General features: G+C 41.2%; 2 protein-coding genes across 16 annotated transcripts in view; both read right to left on the bottom strand.

The window, feature by feature from the left end:
- Positions 1-14030, bottom strand: part of myo5aa (myosin VAa) — a 45036-nt gene extending 31006 nt beyond the window's left edge. For 5 of the 15 annotated variants that reach the window (XM_034297520.1, XM_034297517.1, XM_034297518.1 and 2 more), the window contains exon 1: positions 13604-14029. In XM_034297520.1, the coding sequence (XP_034153411.1) occupies positions 13604-13660 (57 nt within the window). In that variant the 5' untranslated portion in view covers positions 13661-14029. Of the gene's footprint in view, positions 1-6072; positions 6152-13603 lie in introns of those variants that run through there. The other 10 variants (XM_034297519.1, XM_034297525.1, XM_034297538.1 and 7 more) reach the window with 5 other exon arrangements.
- A 5102-nt stretch (positions 14031-19132) lies between these two features.
- Positions 19133-23178, bottom strand: arpp19a (cAMP-regulated phosphoprotein 19a). The gene is made up of 3 exons (XM_010891253.5): positions 22975-23178; positions 20267-20389; positions 19133-20186 (listed from the first exon to the last, which is right to left on the bottom strand). The coding sequence occupies exons 1-3, from the start codon at positions 23032-23034 to the stop codon at positions 20010-20012; spliced, it is 360 nt and encodes a 119-aa protein (XP_010889555.1). The 5' UTR covers positions 23035-23178; the 3' UTR covers positions 19133-20009.
- Positions 23179-23282: the final 104 nt, after the last annotated feature.

The raw sequence follows: 23282 nt of genomic DNA, 5'->3' as shown, positions 1-23282 counted from the left end.
TTGTTAACGTTAGCCGTCACGGTCAATTAAACGGTAACACCCTTAAGGCCCCACTCCATAGTACTAGTATCAGTGGGCCTGAGGACAACACAACCACACTAATACGCTCCATCACTAGGCTGCCTCCTGCCTTTAATACAGAACTCCTCTGAAAACCCACTGTATCTGTCAACGAAAGGCATCATAATCTGAATGACTGAAACGGACCTGTGTTTGGTTGGCAGATGGAGGACTGGAGGGAGGGGAGTGGCCTCACTCAGTTAGGATGCTCTCATATCCTCATGACTCAATCTTACCTTCCAGCAACCCTCAGCCAACCTCACACAAACATTAAGTGGAAAACTCTCCAGAGCTTTCCCATAGCCTACAGAGGCATGCCCTCACACAGACAATAATGACCATTATACAGGGCCGCTTACATATTCAGAGCCACGTCATTGTCATGCCAACATGCCCATTACTATTTGCTCCAAACTAAAACAGAACTCAAACACGCGGGTATTGTCCCAAGGATGCCAGACCTTCTGTCATTGTTATGTCATTTTAATGGTCAGTGCTTAAACTACGGGTCACCTGATTTGTGGAAAAAATTTAACTTTTTGGTTTTTGCTTTGATCTAGAAACCAGTTAACCTCCGGTAGCCAACAAATGTGGTTCAAATAAACAGAGTGGTTTATTTTAGTTTTTTTATGCATTTCATAACATTAGCCCATTTCCCCCAGAACAAGATATCATTACTAATCAGTATAAAACTTTGGGAGTCGATAAAATCACTTTTTTCAAATCACATGGTTGCGAGGGAAAAATGTATAGCAAAAACGTGTCACAAATATTGGAAAAAGAACTCTGGTATTATAAATCGGCCATAACTGGCTTAAATAGACTCTTCACACTGCAGCATTTAACACTGAAAGGTCAGAGCAGACAGTGTGTGTGTTGAGAAGCGCAGACTCAAAATAACCCTGGTACCCTATAGCACAGATACATCCTACAGCACAGATACGTCCTACAGCACAGATACGTCCTACAGCACAGATACGTCCTACAGCACAGATACGTCCTACAGCACAGATACGTCCTACAGCACAGATACGTCCTACAGCACAGATACATCCTACAGCACAGATACATCCTACAGCACAGATACATCCTACAGCACAGGCAGACACATCCTATGGTACAGACACAGGGACTTCTGCCACTCTCCATCCCTGCATCAAGGAGGCGTTTTTGCCAGTTCCTCCCCAGAAGAAAGCAGTTTACAGCTCAATGCTTAGCAACAAAGGAGGGAGAGGGAGACAGAGAACGAGAGGGGGAGAAGTAAAATGAGGAGAGAGGTAAAAATAGTCTCTCCCCTCACAGGGTAGCATCATTCCCACATCAGACACCGAGGAGCGTACTTCCTCCTAATCTCTCTCACACACACTTTCCTCAGCAATGGAGTGCGTAAACCATTTACTAGTTCACATTGAAAGAGAAACCGATATCACAGCAGGATGAGTGTCATATTTATAGAAAATCCCCTGGGTGTCGGCGTAGAGGACAGATGAAGGGTAACATGCACACACACAGTTGTTTTGCTATCCTTGTGAAATCCATGTTCCCTACCCCCTAAACCTAACCTTAACCTCAATAACCTATCCTTCATGCCTAAACTGAATTTAACTCTAATGCCTAAGCGAAAACCAAATCCCTAACCCAAAAAGTAACACCGATTCTAACACTATGCCCAACCCCAAAGTGAGAGAGCAGGAACTCTTCTGGGGCCCCGTTCACCTCTTTATAAGCCAACTACCACAGTAGTATTGTGCGTGTGTGTGTGTGTTTGGCAGGTTGGAAGCAGGGTAAAGCCAGTAAATACTCAGGTTGGCCCCTTAATCCAGGACTGACTAAGGGACTAAAGATCAGCACAGGATTTATTCTGGATTTACCTCTAATCTAATCCCTACAAAGAGAACCACACCTCCAGACCCACCCACACACTTGGTCAAAATGGTGAGTAGCCTATGTATGAGTTTATGCCAGTCCTTACAAATCTGTGAATGACTGCATTCTACATTAGGGTGTAAGAATACAGGGGCTAGAAGATAAGGGGAGAGTTCACAGGAAGGAGATATGAACAAGACTCTGCAACTCCCATCCTGCAGAGACCAAACAGGATTTTCATCCTCTATTAATAAAGGACTAATTCAGATCTGGAACACCACATGTGTCAGAAATACACTGACGGATGTGGCTTGTAAAACCGTGTCAGTGAGTTTAGTCAATTAAGTTGTTATCTTAGCAACTGAAAACACTAGTCACCAAGGCAGTGGTGCCCAAGCTTTCTCAAAACGATATTCAACAGAAAAGTGATTCGTTTTTTCTTAACATGTTCTGTGTTCCAAAGGAAATCAATTAGCCATTTTGTTTGAGAGCCTTACTTGCTCTAATGTATGTCTCATACTGATCGCCACAGTGCCCTGGAAAATAAGGCTCCCAAAAAGACAAACAGCCTAGACTTGGTTATCCTGAATGCCATTCCAGGTGTTACCACACCCCTGCAGCCTGGGTTTGAATGTGACCCATAATCATCCAAATAAAGCATAGAAATGCTTGAAAATCTTTCATTACAAACCAAATACAACAAAACCCTCTCAGCTATAATGTGTAAATCACGTACATATACTTAACAGAAATACGTAGAGTCTGATGACTACTGACAGGACAAGAGGGTAAAATGAAGTGTGATCGTATCACCCCACAAGGTCTGCAGCAGGGAAACTGCTTGCATTTCCCAAGGAAATTAAAGACAGATTGTCTGTTTTATGAATCCTTGTAAACATCCAAAGCACGTACGGATCCTTTAAATATGCAGAAGGTTCTGGAAGAAGGCAATTGACCCCCCTACACCAAAGAATCTATTAAAATGACAAGAACCGAGATCCAGATGGACTCCCTGTTGAATTCTATGTAAGCTTCAGCTATGCTGCCTCAATCCTACAAAAATGGAATCTTGTAGTCAGGTTCCTAAAGTGGATTCAAGCTCTATTTAAGTACACTTGTGCAAGAATATTTTTTACCCAATATTGGTCGCAAATTGTGGAATAATCTTATATCCTGTCAATGTTTGTTTTAAGAGCTCTTTGTTCTACATTTATTGAATGCACTTTTTTTTTTTTTTATGTAAGGAATCAATCATGTGTAGCTACTGGACATTACCACAAGGGTCATGGGTCATCCACCTACAAGCCCAGAGACTGTTATTTCAGGATGGTTTTACCTGCTCTCCTTTCCTTTCTGTCAATCTGTCCCTACAGGCTTGGAAGGCCTTCTTAACATCCTGACGGGCCGGCAGATGTGACCGTTCCACTGTTTCATAATCCTATCCTACAATTAGAACTTTTGTTTCCAGCCAGCCTCTTTATTCCAGCCGGCTGAGTGGCGGCGTACAAAGCTGAGGCACAAGATGCAGCGAATGATCAGTTAAATCGAGGAGCTGGGAGAGAACAGGAATCCAATCATCTTGCCTTCTGAAGCAGGTTATAGGGGAGGTCTAGGACTCAGTTACCTACAACCTAAACTATCTAAACTGTATAATGTGTGCTGTTAACCAGCTGGTTCTCTGCTTTTGGGGGAGGTTCTGTCCACCCAGCTGTTTGTTTCTGGACCAAAGTGAACCCTTAGCCTCAGTGGTGTATTGTCTAGCTTGGGTTTTAATCTCTTCAGCTTAGATTCCATTCCCTGTACTGACATGTCATTTGCCAAAGAAACTAGGATTTCTTCAGTCTTTAAGTATATTATTGAACACTCAATGAGCTTGAGGGGAGCAGAGGATTTAATCCTGATTGGATAACTATGACAATGATCAGGAGAACAGGACTCACACCAGTACCAGTCTTCCTTTAAGCACTGGCAGCCAATATAGCTGTCTGGAGGACAAGAACTAACTGCATACAGGGACAAGGGTCTGTGAACATGGTGTGCATAGCTGTGATCTTTCAATGAATAGGGAGATCTGGAGCTGTCCCATGTCTTCTTATTCAGGGAAGATTTGAGCAGGATTTCTGGGGGCTGAATGGTGAAAGGCTCAGTGTAGTGTGGGTTCGTGACCCAACAAAAATGTTTGCTTTTCATCTCTGATAGCTATGTTCCATTGCAGCACTGCGGATTAGCACATTGACTGACTGCAGATCGGAGGAGGAGGAGGTGGTTTGAACTGAAGCCTGGCCTCGCTCTGCAGCATGGTGCCTTCAGTGCTGAGGAGGAGGATAAAACACAGTGTGGGGCTGTAGCCTACAGACCCTGGCCTGGCCTCACTGCTAAACTGGAGACCAATGTTCCCAGGCCCCCATTATTACGTTCTTCCAAATGTCTTCCAATAAACAGTTTGCACTTAAATTGAACGTTTGACTACCAGTCTTTCATCCTGAATGCAGCCTTGCCATCAGGGTGTGTGTGTGTGTGTGTGTGTGTGCACGCATGCGTACGTACGTGCGTGCGGATGTGTGAGCAATAGAACTAATCTCTCTGAGACTCTGGCCCCCTCATCACATGACCTGGGTCATCACATGACCTGGGTCATCACATGACCTGGGTCATCACATGACAATGCATCAGGTGATAAACTGCTGCTTTTCTGTTAAATGCTGTTCAGTACCCACCTTAGCAGGCACAGCGGGAAGATGAGGAGAGAAGGGGAGAAGAGAGGAGGGGAGGAGAGAAGAGAGTAGGGGAGGAAGAGAGGAGGGGAGGAGAGAAGAGAGTATGGGAGGAGAGAGGAAGGGAGTAGAGAGGAGGGGAGAAGAGAAGCAAAGCGGACCTTGAGAAAAATATTTTTTATGGAAAGCTCCGAAATCCAGAGAAACACAACCTAAAGTGCTTAGTCTCCATCTTTCCCTCCCTTTCTCATTACTCTATCTTCTGACTATTCTTTCTCTATCATCCCTCCTTTCCTCCCATCCATGTCAACAGTGTCACTCAATATCATTGTTTAACGGTAATGTATCTAATCTCATTAGTCTGGCCTGGTCTACCACACAGTCATTGGACCAACAGCAGTACAGTAAGTTACAGTGCCCGAGCCTTGGCTATGACAGTACTGTAGGCTACAGTGCACAAGCCTTGGCTATGACAGTACAGTAGGTTATAGTGCACAGGCCTTGGCTATGACAGTACAGTAGGTTACATTGCACAGGCCTTGGCTATGACAAATACAGTAGGTTACAGTGCACAGGTCTTGGCTATGACAGTACAGTAGGTTACAGTGCACAGGTCTTGGCTATGACAGTACAGTAGGTTACAGTGCACAGGCCTTGGCTATGACAGTACAGTAGGTTACAGTGCACAGGCATAGGCTATGACAGTACAGTAGGCTACAGTGCACAAGCCTTGGCTATGACAGTACTGTAGGTTACAGTGCACAGGTCTAGGCTATGACAGTACTGTAGGCTACAGTGCACAAGCCTTGGCTATGACAGTACTGTAGACTATAGTGCACAAGCCTTGGCTATGACAGTACAGTAGGTTACAGTGCACAGGCCTTGGCTATGACAGTACTGTAGGTTACAGTGCACAGGCCTTGGCTATGACAGTACAGTAGGTTACAGTGCACAGGCCTTGGCTATGACAGTACTGTAGGTTACAGTGCACAGGCCTTGGCTATGACAGTACAGTAGGTTACAGTGCACAGGCCTTGGCTATGACAGTACAGTAGGTTACAGTGCACAGACCTTGGCTATGACAGTACAGTAGGTTACAGTGCACAGGCCTTGGCTATGACAGTACAGTAAATTATTACACACGAGACGTATAGCCCAACGGGACAACACTGATAACAATGTTCTAATCCCTAAACTGACAAGGTAAAATAATCTGCCCTTGAGTAATGCACTAAACCCGAATTCCTTCCATATGTTGCTCTGGATAACAGGCTCTGCTAATGGTTGAAACTGGCTGTACTGTCTGTGGATTCTGTGTTCAATGAAGCACCAAGTCCTAATGGAACCCCTAACGTATCTTCCTTCATCATCAAACACAACACAGGTCATGACAGACAGGGAGCACAAACACTCTTAACAGAATTCCACTTACTTTGACAAACATATAATCCAACTCCTGATTCTCGTTCATCTTCACTCCTCTGATCCCAGATTATTATGATTTTTTTCTCCAATCTCTGTCCACAGTCCCCCCTCCTTTTCACCTCCTGTCCCCCCTCCCTCACCACCTCTCACCTTTGACACACACACCCCTGAAGGAAGGTCAATCGATTAGCGATGAGTTACAGCGTAGTGGACATGAATTATTCCCATTGTGTCTGATAGCAATCAGGGTTTCTTCTGTTACCCTCAGCCCTCTACTCTGCCCTGGTCCGCCGCTGCCATAGGACAAGCCAGCTGTCATTCAAAAAGAACAGCTCCACCCTTCCAGTCCAGACTACCACCCCTCAGTCACATGAGACCAGAGGCAGACAAAAAAACAAAACACACAAAGACAAACCAACATACAGACCCACACAGACAGACAGACAGACAGACAGACGCCAGGAATCACAACGAAACACTGCGATCAGAAAGTCACACAACACACGCACACATGCACGCACACACGCTAAAAAAAAAGTGTGTTCACCTGCGTGTCTGTGTGTAGGTGTGAGGAGCAGCAGGATGTAGAAGTGAATACAACTTTTCTGCTCAATTACCATAACTGAGTTACCGTGGTAATCTAATGCACATGCCCTGCATCAGTGCCAGAAGAGAACACACACGTAAGAAATGGTCCAGGAGTTGGTTGTGACCAGCTGACTAGTAGCATGATAGTGATGTGGAATTTAAGCTATTTCGCCTCTGGCCTAAGTACAATCCAACTGTTGAGCAGATGAAATGGGTTCAAACCCAGTCTGTCAAAACGTCACCAATGTGACAGGCGTCTATGGAAATGGCATGTGAATGAACAGTGTCAGCTAGGATTTAAAATATATTCCCAATTTTCTTGTGTTATCAGTGTAGCGTATTATAAATGTAGAAATATATTTGAAGGGTAGTAAAACGCAATTTTCATCATGTTTCTTAAGTTTCCTGAACTATGTGGAAAACATGTGGGTCAATTTCAACACCATAAGTATACTTATTAGTGAATACTACATAAATACTATTTACTGCACTAAACTACAACTTAGTGGTTCCAAAATATTTTTTTGCCTTGGTTACATGTGGCCCGAGGAGTGTTTTAAGCTCTGAGTACTAGAGAGATTTTGTATCATTCTCTTCTGAGTTACTAAACATTTGCTCTCCCTTAAGTGATGCCATATAGCCATGACATTCAACTCCAACATTCGAAGTAGGTTGCACTCTACCGGGTCTTCTATTAAACCTTTAATTAAAGACCAGTTTGAACGCAAGTCTTCATCAGGTAGAAGACAAAACCAGCAAGGCTCCAGACATCATAGGGTAAGACTTGAAGAGTCACGTAGGTTACATGACTGACTACTGAAGCTGACTATAACCTGATGATGACTACAGCCTTTGTTCACCAACCCATGACAGCGGAGATTAATGCTGTCAAAATAACTTGACATTTTTCTAAAGTAGGAGAGAATGTGAACTGTAAGAACTGTGGTTTTGGTACCAACAAAACCACGATTCTGGGTTTGGTACCGACACCAGGGCTTTCAATTTGATTGCTATGTGTCCCACTTCCACAAACTTAGCAATTAATTTCTTTCAATAAAAAAAAGATGATCTTTATCGTTTCCTCGTTCCTTCTGAACATTAAGTGTCTTCTGACCCTCCCACGGTCGGAGCAGACAGAAGACAAAGCCAGTTGTGTATTTAGCAGTGGACCCTGAATGAATGGTTTGTCGGTAATAGACAGAAAAAAAGTGTTCCCTGACCTCAACCACACAGAAGAACTACAAACTCACAAGGACACTATGGACAAATCTAAATAATACTTAAATACCTTTTAATACCATTTAGGGCTGATTTCACAGACCCAGATTGCATTGCAAGTGGAAAACTAGTCTAAAGCACTCCAAACTTAGACCAGTAGTGTTGTTTACATGACGATGTTGTATTCCTCGAAATACAGTTTTAGTTTTCTCAATTTAATTCTCATTTCAAATAAACAGGTACATCCTGTGTTTACCGGTCAGTTTGGTTTTGGGAAGAGTAAGTGTATACATCACAGCAAACGAAAGTTAGTATTCACTAGCTAGAAAGCATGCTATCTATTTTATCTTTGATATTCACCTCTGACAGTCAAAATGTATTTGCTTGAGGGAGAAAGGAAAATACATACAGGTCTATTCAGGTCGACATTTCTGTATTGTACATTTGTTATTCTAATTTTTTGAGATACTGGATTTTTCATTTCCATGAGCTGTAAGCCGTAATCATCAAGATTGAAACAAACAAAGGCTTGAAATGTTTCACTTCATGTGTAATGAATTTAGAACATATGAAGGTGTCACTTTTTGATTTGAATTATGGAAAACAAAATGAACTTTTCCACAATATTCAATTTTTTTTAAATGCACCAGTATATATTATGTCTGATACAGCCTGCCTTGTTCTAACCATAATACACAGATGCTGAATTGACCGAATAGATGCTTGGATAGCAGCTAAAGGGGGGCATAATCCCCAGCACTATCCCAGAATATCCAGGGGCATTGTGTACTTTGTGTATTATAACATAGCAAAAAAAGAGTAGGATGAGGAATATGAACAATATGGGTAGAACTATTGAATATTATAGATATACAGTGGGGAGAACAAGTATTTGATACACTGCCGATTTTGCAGGTTTTCCTACTTACAAAGCATGTAGAGGTCTGTAATTTTTATCATAGGTACACTTCAACTGTGAGAGACGGAATCTAAAACAAAAATCCAGAACATCATACTGTATGATTTTTTTATAATTATATATTATATATATTTTATTGCATGACATAAGTATTTGATCACCTATCAACCAGTAAGAATTCCGGCTCTCACAGACCTGTTAGTTTTTCTTTAAGAAGCCCTCCTGTTCTCCACTCATTACCTGTATTAACTGCACCTGTTTGAACTTGTTACCTGTATAAAAGACACCTGTCCACACACTCAATCAAACAAACTCCAACCTCTCCATAATGGCCAAGACCCAAGAGCTGTGTAAGGACATCAGGGATACATTTGTAGACCTGCACAAGGCTGGGATGGGCTACAAGACAATAGGAAAGCAGCTTGGTGAGAAGGCAACAACTGTTGGCGCAATTATTAGAAAATGGCATAAGTTCATGCAAGATCACACCTCGTGGGGAATCAATGATCATGAGGAAGGTGAGGGATCAGCCCAGAACTACACAGCAGGACCTGGTCAATGACCTGAAGAGAGCTGGGACTACAGTCTCAAAGAAAACCATTAGTAACACAATTCCGTCATGGATTAAAATCCTGCAGCGCACGCAATGTCCCCCTGCTCAAGCCAGCGCATGTCCAGGCCCGTCTGAAGTTTGCCAGTGACCATCTGGATGATCCAGAGGAGGAATGGGAGAAGGTCATGTGGTCTGGTGAGGCAAAAATAGAGCTTTTTGTTCTAAACTCCACTCGCCGTGTTTGGAGGAAGAAGAAGGATGTGTACAACCCCAAGAACACCATCCCAACTGTGAAGCATGGAGGTGGAAACATCATGCTTTTGGAATGCTTTTCTGCAAAGGGGACAGGACGACTGCACCTTATTGGGGGAGGATGGATGGGGCCATGTATCGCGAGATCTTGGCCAACAACCTCCTTCCCTCAGTAAGAGCATTGAAGATGGGTTGTGGCTGGGTCTTCCAGCATGACAACGACCCGAAACACACAGCCAGGGCAACTAAGGAGTGGCTCCGTAAGAAGCATCTGAAGGTCCTGGAGTGGCCTAGCCAGTCTCCAGACCTGAACCCAATAGAAAATCTTTGTAAGGGGGCTGAAAGTCTGTATTGCCCAGCGACAGCCCCGAAACCTGAAGGATCTGGAGAAGGTCTGTATGGAGGAGTGGGCCATAATCCCTGCTGCAGTGTGTGCAAACCTGGTCAAGAACTACAGGAAACGTATGATCTTTGTAATTGCAAACAAAGGATTCTGTCCCAAATATTAAGTTCTGCTTTTCTGATGTATCAAATACTTATGTCATGCAATAAAACGCTAATTAATTACTTAAAAATGATAGAATGTGATTTTCTGGATTTTTGTTTTAAATTCCGTCACTTAGTTGAAGAGTACCTATGATAAAAAATTACAGACTTCTACATGCTTTGTAAGTGGGAAAACCTGCAAAATCGGCAGTGTCCCCCCCACTGTAGCAGGTTTAGCAATGATATACAACTATGTAAATTAGCCGGCAAAATCCAAAATACAAGTGTGTATGTCAAAAAGGCTCAGGCGAAGGTATGGTGAAACGTAAACACAGAAGGCATGCTAGGATCAAAGAACGTTGGAAAGTAGAGGTGTAGTGGTACATGTATCCATACCATATGGCTCGGTACAGGACATTCAGTTTGGTACGCGCTGTGATCCGGATGAATACAGACTCATTTTAACTACGCACATTACTTTTGTGTGTGGAACAAAAATTATAAATTCTCCCGGAGACGGATTTTGGAGCCTTAACTTAGAAACTGAAGTTGCCTAGGGCTGAATCTCAAATCTCACACTACATACTACAATTATGTACTGTTCAGTATATAGTAAGCTAGTATGCCAGTATTGGGACTGACAGGGACTTACTACCTTGTCATAAAATTGCGTCTCACAACATAAGAATTTTGTCGCGCATTAACATAACAGAATATTTACCTAGACACCATTGAGCATTGCGTTAAACTGACTAACGTGTTTTACGAATTTACTACCACCACAAATAGTATCTTCAAACTATATGGCTTTTGCAACTGGCCATTTTAATAGCTTAGAAGCGAGTCATACTAGTATCTTACTACTAATAGTCATTAGAATTTAGCAATTGCTTGCGAGACTGAAGACAAACTTTACACTGCAAAAACTATTTCATTTCATGGGAAAGCAACGTTCATTTTTCCTTGATGCGTGAATGACATCAACATCGCTGACGTTAACTGATTTTTTCGAAAATCGTGAAAACCCATCTTTTACTGCACAAGGGGTTGCACCAAAAACCATGCACGGATGCATGCTTGGAAAGTACACCAGAAACAGTAGACCATCCGGGAACTTTTGGTAAAATTATTTTTAGCGTTCTGTGGTTTTGGACATTTCTTCTCGCATGCTAATCTGTCAAATAGTATGCAAGTATGCGATTTGAGATTCAGCACATTATGCATCCTCGTAAATAAATATTGCGAATGCAAACGACAAGTCAGATCTTGAGGACCCTCCTGTATTCTTCGGGTCTCCTGTTTAAGAAAACTTCATAACAAATGAAAATAAATTATATAAGTTATATAAATTATGTTTTGCATGTCTTTTTTCCAATGTACCGAAATCGTACTGAACCGTGTGTACCATTACACCCCTATTAGAAACCGATCACAAACTCTTGAACATGCTTAGTATTTCAGTTACTGGGAGCTGGGAGGAGTGCTGTGTTCATTGTGACTGGGATCTGGAGGATCTTAGGATCTGGAGGCTATTTGTCATCCTGGTGATTTGGTTAAGAGATGAAACTGCGAAAAGATCTTACAGATATGGCAATGAGTGAAACCTCAAATCTCCTCTCCCACGTCCTCTGTACCTTTCTTATGATCACTGCATTTTCCACTATTACAAATATTGTTCTGAGATGAGAGACAAATATTGTTCTGATATCCACCAACAAAAATGGGCCAGCTAAGCGAAGCAACCAATTTTCACATAGTTTGTTGAGGTTAAAGTTTACGCTCACCTCGATGACATCACTGCTGAAGAACAGAAGCTGTGTATGGTGGCTATAGGAAATAGTTTGCTAGTACCAGTTTGAATTCAGGCAATTCCGCTGGCTGTTTTGTCAGTGTTCAATTTAAAAAGAATGTATGCTACCGCGACAGACTGCTGAACGTAGTTTTCTGCTTGCAATGCAGCTTTGAGATAGCGATACAAACCCTTTCCACTCATAAATTTGGACGATACTAATAATGCTAATTACAGACTGGGACAGAGGTGAATAATGGATTGTGCCATCTGGAATTTCTCTTCGTAAGTGAACTTTGAGAAAATTTTGAATTTTGAACAAAATTCCCTTTAAGTGGTTCCAGAGAAAAGAATAAATACACTTCTTTTTTTTGACTTGATTTCCCTTCTCCAACATGGGAATAGTCCACAGAACCTTGATTTCAGTTTTGTTTGTCCATTCTGAGACAAATCTGTGATTTTGGAAGCAATGTAATGTTCATAACACTGGAATTGACCATGTCTACAACATCCACAAACTCCTTTGCTTTTAGGGTGAATAGATCTGGTAGTAGTAATCCAGAGGAACTGGACACGTCAAGGTATCGGTCATTCACATTAACACACACCACAGAAACACACAGCGCACTCTGTTAGTTCTGAATACAGCAGCTGGCCTAGTGGGGGGAAGGGAAGCTGCCCCTCGCACTCCCCTCCACTAGCCTATCTGAATGTTCATCTTTCTTACACTGTTGGTCAAAAACAAAAACATCATCATAGTAGCATTATTTTCATATTTGGAGTTGGGGTCTTTTTTTCCATTGTCTTTATTCTGGCACTGTTATTTGTTTTTTATAACACATAAACAAAGAGTTTTAATTAAACCTAATATAATGTCTCACAGACCTCTCGTTCTGCTCTGGCTCAACTACTGGCCAGATTTTAGCCAGGATGCTAAAATGAAAAATAATGAAAAAACTGTGACGTAAGCGGGACACGTGACGTCACCATGGCTCTCAGCATCATTCTTCGCGGTACCCAAGCGAAAGGATACCTCCCGCATAAAAATATTTATCTCTGATAAAAGTAAAATCACGTAATTAGTTACATCGGTGATCACAATGTTGACAACATTTGTAAATCTATTACTTAGCACAAAAAAAGACAAAGATTCCATTCTGCATGGTGGTTTGGCCTCGATGGGAGAGGTCAGTGCGACGCGAAATGTATAAGGACAGACTTCCAGAAAATGTTGCCAAATTACAAACACTTCAACTCTGACCTGCAGAAGAAGACGTGTAGGTCCAATAAAAATCTATTAAATAAAATAGTATTTTTGAACCAGGAGCTATTAAGGGCAGGGCCAGAACAGAGGTAGAATTTCAGAGCCCACCGCATCGGCTCCGCCGCTTTGTCAGATGAGCTGCAACTGCTGCACCCATTTTAACACAGCAGAGCTAAATATAGAAGGCACTTTTCCCGCATGTTGCCTGACTGTTAACCAATATTCCTCCAGCAGGACGCTGCTTGAAAATCTTTTCATTCATTCCAAAAAACACGCAATGATTTGCAGTGCGCGAAGCTTTATGACCAGCCAATCTCGCGGTTTGGACCAAAGACGTAATTATAATTCATTACCGCAATCAGCGAATTGATGATAATAAACAGACTCTTTGCTTCAGGTCATACAAAAAAGAGCAACACACTATCAATAAAAACACAAAGGCAAAGCTTGGTGATGTTGGCTGCGTTACCTTTGTGTACAGCTCCGACGCTGCCATACTGGAAGAGCTGTCGTGTCCTTTTTCCATGAATCTCAGCAGTTAGATTTAAACATCAGCAGTAGCTTGGTAGCACGTCCGTATGAGAATCGAATATGCGTTTTCCTCGCAGTGAATACATAAAATGGCACCAGGTTCAGCTTACTCTCCTCAGGGTAAAACACCTACTACCACCATGATACCTGAAAACCTCGATATTTTGGCGTCTCTCTGAGCATTCTGGGTATGATGGATAAAATGATTCAGTGTAACGCGGCTGTTGCTATGGGTTCAGAAGCATAAGTAAACTGCGCTCCCCTGTGGCCAAGAGATGACATTGCTTTAGTTTTACAGTATGGACGCACGGTAATTTAATTAAAACCCTAACCAAAAATGAAATGTACATACAAGAGTACATAGAGTTCACATAGACAATGGCTAAATTTGTAAGCAACACTTTTTAAACATTAAATTAAGCTTCATATCAGTAAGAATAAAATAAAACGGAATATCAGAGTCTTTTAAATCCACAGTTACATTTTTTCCATTTAAATTAAGTTCGCCTAATCAGTCCACAATCTTCTGTCCACAAGAACCTGCCCAAAATAAATGGACTAGAGTTACAACAACAAAATATATTCGTAATCAGCAGCAGTTTTAAATCTGTGAACAACAAAGTGTGTGCAGGGTAGATACTGGGAATATGATATCTCTCAATCTCTCAATATGATAACGTATCAAAGCTGTTACTATATTTATAAAGCGTCATACGCTTGTCCAAAACCACACAGAGTTACGTTTAACTGCATCAAAAAGCTTGTAAAAATATACAATTGAAAACTATCTCAGCTCTGCTCAAAATTCACTGTACTTCTAGATCCCAATCACCCGAATTCTGACCACCTGTTTCACATCTACCAATCCCCAGTTACTATATAGCTCTCCTCAGCCCCGCACCCTTTGTGAAGAATTATATTTTGCGTCTACTAACCAAGTCCGTTGACTTCAAGTACCGATTCTCTGCCTGTCTGCCTTCTTGGATTACCCGTTTTGCATGCCTCTCGGTACCTTCGACCGCCTACCTGATAACTGGTGTTCCGAACCTCCTGACTGGCCTCTGGATTTCCCACGTAGCCTTCTGACCGGCCTCGTCGCCCTTCTAACGGACTAACTGTTCTTTCTGTCCCGAATCTATCTATTTGAACTGTTACACAATAAACTGTTGCGCTCCTGCACTTGGATTACCTTTCTGTGTTCTGGAGTATTCGTTACAGTATTGTGTCATTAAGACAGGCATCATCCCTAGATCAATTACTCTCTTAAAGGCAAGAAATACAAAATCAACAATATACTCCTGAAAAACTATAGAATTGACTAATGAGGCCATCATTTCCTGAAGATGTGTTCTCTCTACTTGCTGATACATTTTTCCTCTATAAATTCTGTATAGGCTTGAATGGGTCTAGAATGACAATTATATCACCAATATTGCAGGCATTACTTTTGTAAAGAGTTATGGAAGTCTGAGACATTTGGAAATATCCTTATGGTTTTGGATTTCTTTGCCATCTATATTAAATGTATCAGGAAATGTAAACTCTGATGTTGTTTTCACCTTTCTCCAACCATTTCCTTCTTGATCAGACAAATGCTTCTTTTGCTCCAGTTTCAGTTGTAAAGAAAATAATGTACCCTTCATCAAGGAGTTTAAATTAAGTATTTCCATAACAAGTTTCTTTGAAGGTTTGTCATTAAACTCAACAGTCACACAGACAAAGTATCTCATCTCCCACATTACACCGATACTGTCATGCGAAAAAATGAGGACACCTCTTAAAACATTTAGTGATTTTCAAAGAGATAAGGCCATTTCAGTCTTTGACCTTCCTTCAAACAATAGCTATAGATAAAGGTGATGTAACTGAACCAAAAACAATGAAAATGTAACTGTGTTATCATTTATTTAACAACTAAAAGAGCAATCCTTCTGAGGAAAACATTAGGACACCCTGTGCCCTAACAGCTGGTATTGCCCCCTTTGGCTGAAATACCCTCAATAAGATGTTTCCTGTAACTGTCTACCAGTCTCCAACTTCGACTGGGAGAATGTGTTTCCATACTTCTACATGCAGCTGTGATATTTGAAGGGTTACTTGCATGCACAGCCCGTTTCAAATCACCCCACAGGATCTCAATAGGATTAAGATCCGGGCTTTGACTTGGCCATTCCAGAACTCTCCATTTCTTTCTTTTGAGACATTCCTTGGTGGATTGACTGGAATGTTCTTGGTCATTGTCATGGTGCATGGTCCACATCCACTTCAAGCTTAAATTTTTGGACAGATGGTCTCACATTTTCAAGCACCCTCTGATCCAAATAAAGAATGCATAGTAGATTCTATGACAGTGAGCCGACCAGCCCCTGCAACGCAAAGCAGCCCAAAACCATTTCCACCCCCATGTTTCACACTTGGTATGAGGTTCTTGTGCTCAAATGCTGTCTTTGGTTTGCGACAAACATATCTTCTGTTACTGTGCCCAAATAATTCAACTTTGGATTCATCTGTCCACATTGTTCCAGAAGTCCAGGTCTTTACATCTAATTGCTAGGACCAGGACTTTGCATCTAATTGTTTGGGGTGTCCTAACTTTGTCCTTAAAAGGAAAATTGCATTTCTATTAATTAGATTTTACAAATCATTTGTACAAGACACTACTTCAGTTTTATTGTTGTTGTTATACTACCTCCAGTTCTCAAAATTGAAAAAAAAATGATAAAATGTCCATATGTTTAAATATATTAGAAAAGACAACAGTTGTCATGGGGTCTCCTATCTTTCTCACATGACTGTACATCTGATTGCTCAGGTACATTTGACTTTTCGGCAATTGCTATTGATGTAGTTTGCTGTTTATTCCTTTGAATAAACATTTTCAATAAACTGCTTCTTAATAAATTCTGTAAACAATTTGTTTAAGAAAAATTACTGTTCTGCAAAAAGCTATTTAGAATCCTAAGTCTTAAAATAAATAGTCATAAAAAATGCATAACAAATCCCATGTTTTTTTCTGTGTTGTATAAAATATACCTGAAACTGAATAATGCCTGTCAGATTTAAAGCAAGGGTAGGCAACCCTTAACAGTCATTTCATGTTTTTGATTTTACCTGCTTAAAAGACAAGCTGTGTTGAATTGAGGCAATAATTGAACTGCTTAGCTACAGTCTACTTGGGGACTAAAGTGTCTGCAGTAGAACTACCTGAGGCAGTCCAGAAATAGACTATGTTGCCTACTACTGTATAGTTCTTTCTGAGCAGTGATAGTACTGTTCTAGCTGTTTCTAATTATATTAATCTTTGCCGTACCTCTCTTCCTGTAAACTGAATTACCAGAGAACTCCTTATCTTTCTAGATAATCATGGATTGTGTATGCTGCTGACATAAAATGCATTTATTTGTTCAGTAACATTCTACATTCTTAATAAAATTACTATCTTGTGAAATAATTTATGGATTATCGTATGATCTCATTAAACTGCATGGAGACAGAAGTCACAAACACCAGCAGTATTTGTGCAAAACTATTTTATTTACATAACAAAATGGCACAAAGTGACAGCAGGAGGGTTGTATGGGGACAGTCGCATACATGCACACCTCAAACCTCAACAATGTAGTGCAGGGGTAGTCAACCCTGGTGCTGGAGGGCTACGGTCATTTAAACGTCCTGCAGTTAGAAATGTTGTGAACAGAGCTGATCCAATTACTTGTCATTCATGTCAGAGGCATGTTCGATCAATACATGCTATTTCTATCTGAATGCACCCCTGGTGTTGAATTTTAGCCGAAACCAAACTGATCAAGATCAAGTGAGGTGAGGAACGGGACCAATTACATTGTATACTACTAAATGTTTTGGCCAAACAGTTCCCATTGGATGGATGCAGGCAGGACCCTCCCAGTTTTAATGATTTGTAACTACAAGGTTTTGTTGGCTTAATAAATAAACCCCTGCAGATTCGTAAGCATTCCAGGAGCCAGGTTCCTGTTGTAGTGCTTCAGCTTCAGACACTTGATGACCACACCTTCAGCTCCACTAGTGGACTGGGTTGTGTACAGATTGTAGAACTAAGCCTGGCTCACACCGGCAGATGGAAGAGACAAAAATGTCCCCATATCTTAATCAAATCAGGCTTTTTAATTTAGTTTGAGCAGGTACAAAGTCACATAGCATCAATTTTATTGTCCCCACTTTTCAAACCTTAGTTTGAAATCAGGAATAAATCCCTGGCTGTGTGATCTGTTTCTGAATGGTAAAGTCTGATTAATTTGCTCTCAAGCTAATTAATTTGCTCTCAAGAACGGTTATTTGACATCTTCTCACTTGTTGGAGCTGAGAAAACTAGGGACAATGTTTACAAATGAGCATGCTAGTAACCTAACAGCTAATTAGTTTTATTTCGACTTCAGTAGTGGCTAGTCAAATGTCTAATTTCAGATGGTTAAATCATCTTAAATTTGAGACGTAAAAACAGCTTTATATAATAAACGTGATGGTTCCAAGCATCTGGGAAAACTACAGCAGGTGTAACCTTGGTTTACTACAGAACCTCAGGATAAGGAGACACAGCCAGTCAACAGCCAACACCACCGCCCACACTCACATCATTACTATGGTATCTGGTGTACTCCCAAATCTCATTCAATTGTAACTTGGCGTTGGGACCACAAGTGACTTGAAATTCAACCCAACCCGAGCAATACGTGTGATCATAGCTTTGAAGAACTAGGTAATTAGTTTGTGAGAGGGAGTATGTGACATGAGTGGGAGAGTAATCATGTGTGAGAGTACATATGGTAGAGTTCTAGTGGTAGCAGTGTGTGTGAGTGAAAGACAGAAAGGAGGGATGGCGTATGAGACCATCTTATGTAAAGCTAATGTCTTTTAGAACACCCCCATCACATCTTCAGGCTGTTCCATCTACATCTCATCTCCAGTCTGGTCTAAACCTTACCCTACGGCCATGTTTTCCTGTCCTTTTGAAATAACCAGAATAATGTTTTGGCCCTGGTTAAAAGTGAAAAGTACTTCAAAATGTATTCTTTGACTAAAGGCCTAGGTGGCAACCCTATGCAGTTATAATCAGAAGGTGAGCACCATATAAAGAGTAGGGTGATTGGAGATCTAGTATGCTACCCTAACGACACCCAAGTCTCTATATAGTGTACTACTTTTATAACTACCAGTGCCAATTCAGACCCTGGTCAAAACTAATGCACTTTTTCTTTGTTTGCATAGGCAGTCCAACTGTGACATTGTTTCCACTAACTGGTCTTCAAACCAATCCGATTGGACCTTTTACATTCCTTCTTCATAGGTGATGTGATCAGTCAAAAACAGTGAGAAAAAAAAACCCATCAGAATTGGGCTGCCTGTGTAAACACTGCATATGTACAGAATAGTGTGCCATTAGGTATGCATACATGTAGTCTTTAAACAGAACAAACCAACTGCAGAGAGATTGTGGTCAGTCATTACCATGGTTATATTCATAATCCATCACTCAAGCACAATACAGCATAATTTATATGAGGACAATGCTAACAACATTTGGTAAAGGATCATATTTTACAGTAAAACATTCTAAAATCCTGATTTCTGTTTTCCTCTCCAACACAATTAGAAATATGTACATGATCAGCTAAAAGGACTGGCAATGACATTCTACCCTCTAAACCAGAGACCATATGTCTGGCCAGGTCCCAAACAGGAAACTATTCCCTAAGTAGTGCACTCGTTTGGGCCAGAGGCTCATAAGGCAGCCACATAGGGCTCTGGTTGATGCTAATGTACTACCTATGGAATATGGTGTCATTTGAGGCCCTCTGCAGCTCCAGTATTAGACCCTTCAGATGTGCATCCCAAATGGCACCCTATTCCCCATACACTGCATTCCATAGGGTTATTGAGGGGATAGGATGTAATAGGGGACAGAGTTACAACCACCTTTACAGTCACCTCCTGTAGTAGTAGGCCCAACCTTCCTTTCAGTGTATTTATACACAAAAGTAGAAAATAAGAAAAAAGAGGGGGGAGGAGGGGGCAGAGCGGGTAGGGGAGGTGGGAGAGGGGATTAGGGAGCCATAACATCTGAGTAGAGAACGGGGGAAAGCGGGGATGAGTGGCCCGAGGTGCTGAGCGTGAGGAACACAACCAGAGATAGGGTTAGCTGAGTAGGGTGTGTGCCAATTAGCTGGCCACCAAGGGAGGAGTTTCTCTGGGGCTGGAGAGTACACAGGGTGGGGTGGGGGTTGGGTAGAGAGACAGGGACCAGGGTAGCTGGGTAACTGTTAGGAGTATAGACAGGGTTTAAAGACAGGACAGTGTGTGTGTGTTTATCAGCCAGCCAGTTTGCTGGCCACCAGGGAGGGTTTCCTCTGGGGCAGGTCCTGGGGTGTGGGGATGTGGTCTCCTGTGATCTCCCCTCCACTCTTCTCTGACGTGGCTGCAGGAAGCTGCTTGTTCTTCACCTTGGCCTTGGCCATGTTGTAGTCCCCCGAATCAAAGTACTTTTGCTGCAGAGAGACAACGGGTTAAACTCTGTAAACACTGCCTGAGAGAAAGGGACAGGGTTAACTGTGTAGTGTGGACTCACCCCTTTGGTCAATCGTTTGCGTAGCAGATCAGAACCTCCGGGTTTGTGTCCCAAGTTCGGGTAGCGAGCCTTTAGTTTTGCCTCCTCCACCTTCTCTGGACTGATAACCTTGTCATCCATTTCCTGAAACACACAATTGTTATCATCAGTCGTAAGTCAATTCACCGATTAAGATTTTATGGTTTGTGCTACACTAGGGATTGAATGATTCATGATATGCCTGGTCCCCTGAGTGCATTGATCCACAGAAATTCAAACCAATCCAAATCTATTGGTTATATTTAAACATTATCACAGCCAATTCACCAGCTATTATTGCTCATTAATTTCAACTTTCTAAAAAATACCTCATCTTTTATTGTGATGACATGTCCTCTACTTAACAGTACAACTAAGAATGCGTAACAGGCTGAACAACCACAGGCAACAGCAGTTGAACTGTGCATGCTGACCAATGTAATGTATGCATATTCTGAATCTTTCAAACAAATTGCGGATTTATTTTTAACTTTGACATTATGGACTTTGTGTGCAATGGCAAAAACTCCTGATAAAATAAATGTTTATTTCATGTTGTAAAACAATTCATATATATAGTCCAAGGGGGGTGGATATTTTTGAGAGCCACTTTATTAAGAATTATTGTAGCATTAATGGAGCCTAAAACACACACACACACACACACACACACACACCAAAGCCATCATACAACAGCAGCTATGACAACGTGCTTACACAGACACCCAGCTAAAAACCCCAAGAACAAGAAACAAGAAATTGACACAGTGGCTAGGAAAAACACCCTATTGTCTGAATGTAGGACACTCCTGCGTTTTGTGAAAATGTATTTAATGTCTGTCATTTTTAACATATATAAATGTATTTGAATTTAGGTGACAAATCATTCAAATCAGGCATGTCTTTAGTGTCCCACTGACAGAAGAATACATTGAGGTAATCTGTATACACATTTCAGAAGTTTAATTTAAACTAACATTCTTACTCCATCGGATTGATGATATTGTTCACATTCTTCAGGTTTGGTGCAATGTTTTCTTCAATGGAAATTTTTACTGAAATCTGTGCTGCTAAATTACACATAGTACCGTGAACTTAAGCGTTTAATGTTACGGGCTGGCTGTAAAACAAAACTAGTTAACAGCAAGAGGACTGCTCAATCTACTCAGTAAATCTCAACGTTATATCAAAAACAGGTACTCAGTCTATCACTCGTTTTAATTAAATGTTTTATATATAATTACAAAAATCGACATATGTATAGCATCTTCGTGCACAACTTTCCTGATGGTGCCATCAAGCGCTGGTGCTGAGAACGCGCATTGTTGTGACGTATGAAATAAGGCTCCGCCCTTTGGTGAAATACTTTTTTTTTTTTTATAGGAATAGGCAATAGGAGTAGATCGCCCAGTCAGGCCTGTAGAATAGACATATGCCTTTGTCCAGGGATGTATTCATTACCCCTAACAAAACTTTCAGTTGCGGAACGTTCAAATAGGTCCTTAGCTGTTTACTCAAAGAAAACCAGAAAAGCAGGGACCAACCTGAATTCTTGAGACAAAGAGAGCCTGTTGTGAGATAGGTGTATTAAGACATGGCATAAGATAAAACTAGTAGACATGTTGTGCATTAGAATAGAAGTAGGGATTTAACTATAAAACCACAGCAGCAGTAATCTTGTGCAACTAGAACGCATTCAACATCACATGCCCCCTAAAGCTGCAGGCACCAATATGAATTGTTGAAATTAATGATACGAGCTAGCTATCTACTACAATAGCCACACAAAAAAAAAACATTGGCCTTGACTACTGCAGAGTAACTGCTCACAGACAAGCTAGACTGCCATCCAACAACGTAAGTTAGAAGAAATGACAACTGTCGTTAAGCTAAAGAGCATCAGTTGTTATGGCGGTACATAAGCTAACGTATCTTAATTAGCTTGAAATATTAAATTATTGGATACTGACTGTACACAATATTTAAGGGGATTCCTGGGAATATACAGCATTACACGTTAGTCGGTTAGCGAACTACTTATATTTCCGTCACCCAAGTAAGCTGGCTGATGTGGCAATAACAATAAGTAGCTAACGCGTTAGCTCGTATTGCTTTTACGGCTAAAGTCAAGACATAACTAGCTGGTGAAGTGTGTAGTGTTGTGCATACTGTAATTACGTTATAATATATATTTATTTAAGTCAATTAAACAAATACTGTACATTATAGTTACTATAGGCCCAAAATAATTTCAACAGATTCTAAGTCAGATGTCCAGATGGTATTTACTAACAGTTTCATCCAATTAGCTAGTTAGCTTTGCTGACAGCTAACTCAACGTTACCTCTTGTAGCTAACCTCGTTAGCTAACTATGCTAGCTAGATATATAAATTCCATAAAGCATAACGCGGTAACGACTGCCACTGTCTACATTAGTGTTTGGTACTAGCCCATACACTATTATATTGGTTAGAAACTGACGTCGTTAACCAGACATGGGCGGATAATGCTGTTGACAATCAAACATCTAATTAGTGAGCTAGAAAGTATTAGTAAGCTAGCGCGTTAGCTAAAGACCTGCATAACGTCGACGTTACAGTACAGTAGTGTATCACTGGCATTGCAGTGCAGCTTCGCGGTCTGACGTTGGTTAGCAAGTGTGGTTTACTGGGAATATAAATAAACGTACGTTTTGGTCATTTACCACCGTCTCCTCTGTCGTTTTTGTTCCCTCAATTTCTTCCGACATTTCTTTGTAATTTCTATTCTTGCCAAAGCGAAGAGATAAAAACAATCTGGACTAAATCCTTGCCCTGGATTGTTGTACCTTCCCCATACGAATCCGTCCGACCGTTAGCTGCTAGCGCGTAGAAATATGGCAGCCCAATCTGACGTCATTCTGAATTAGATGTGCGCTTATCCGCTCTGCTAGACATAATTAAATATTGTTACAATACAAGTAGTGCCATGAGGGACATATGGGCATCGATTTCACTC

This window comes from Esox lucius, chromosome 2 (assembly GCF_011004845.1).
Source record: "Esox lucius isolate fEsoLuc1 chromosome 2, fEsoLuc1.pri, whole genome shotgun sequence".
NCBI classification, from domain to species: domain Eukaryota; kingdom Metazoa; phylum Chordata; class Actinopteri; order Esociformes; family Esocidae; genus Esox; species Esox lucius.
This window is presented reverse-complemented; position numbering and strand designations above follow the sequence as displayed.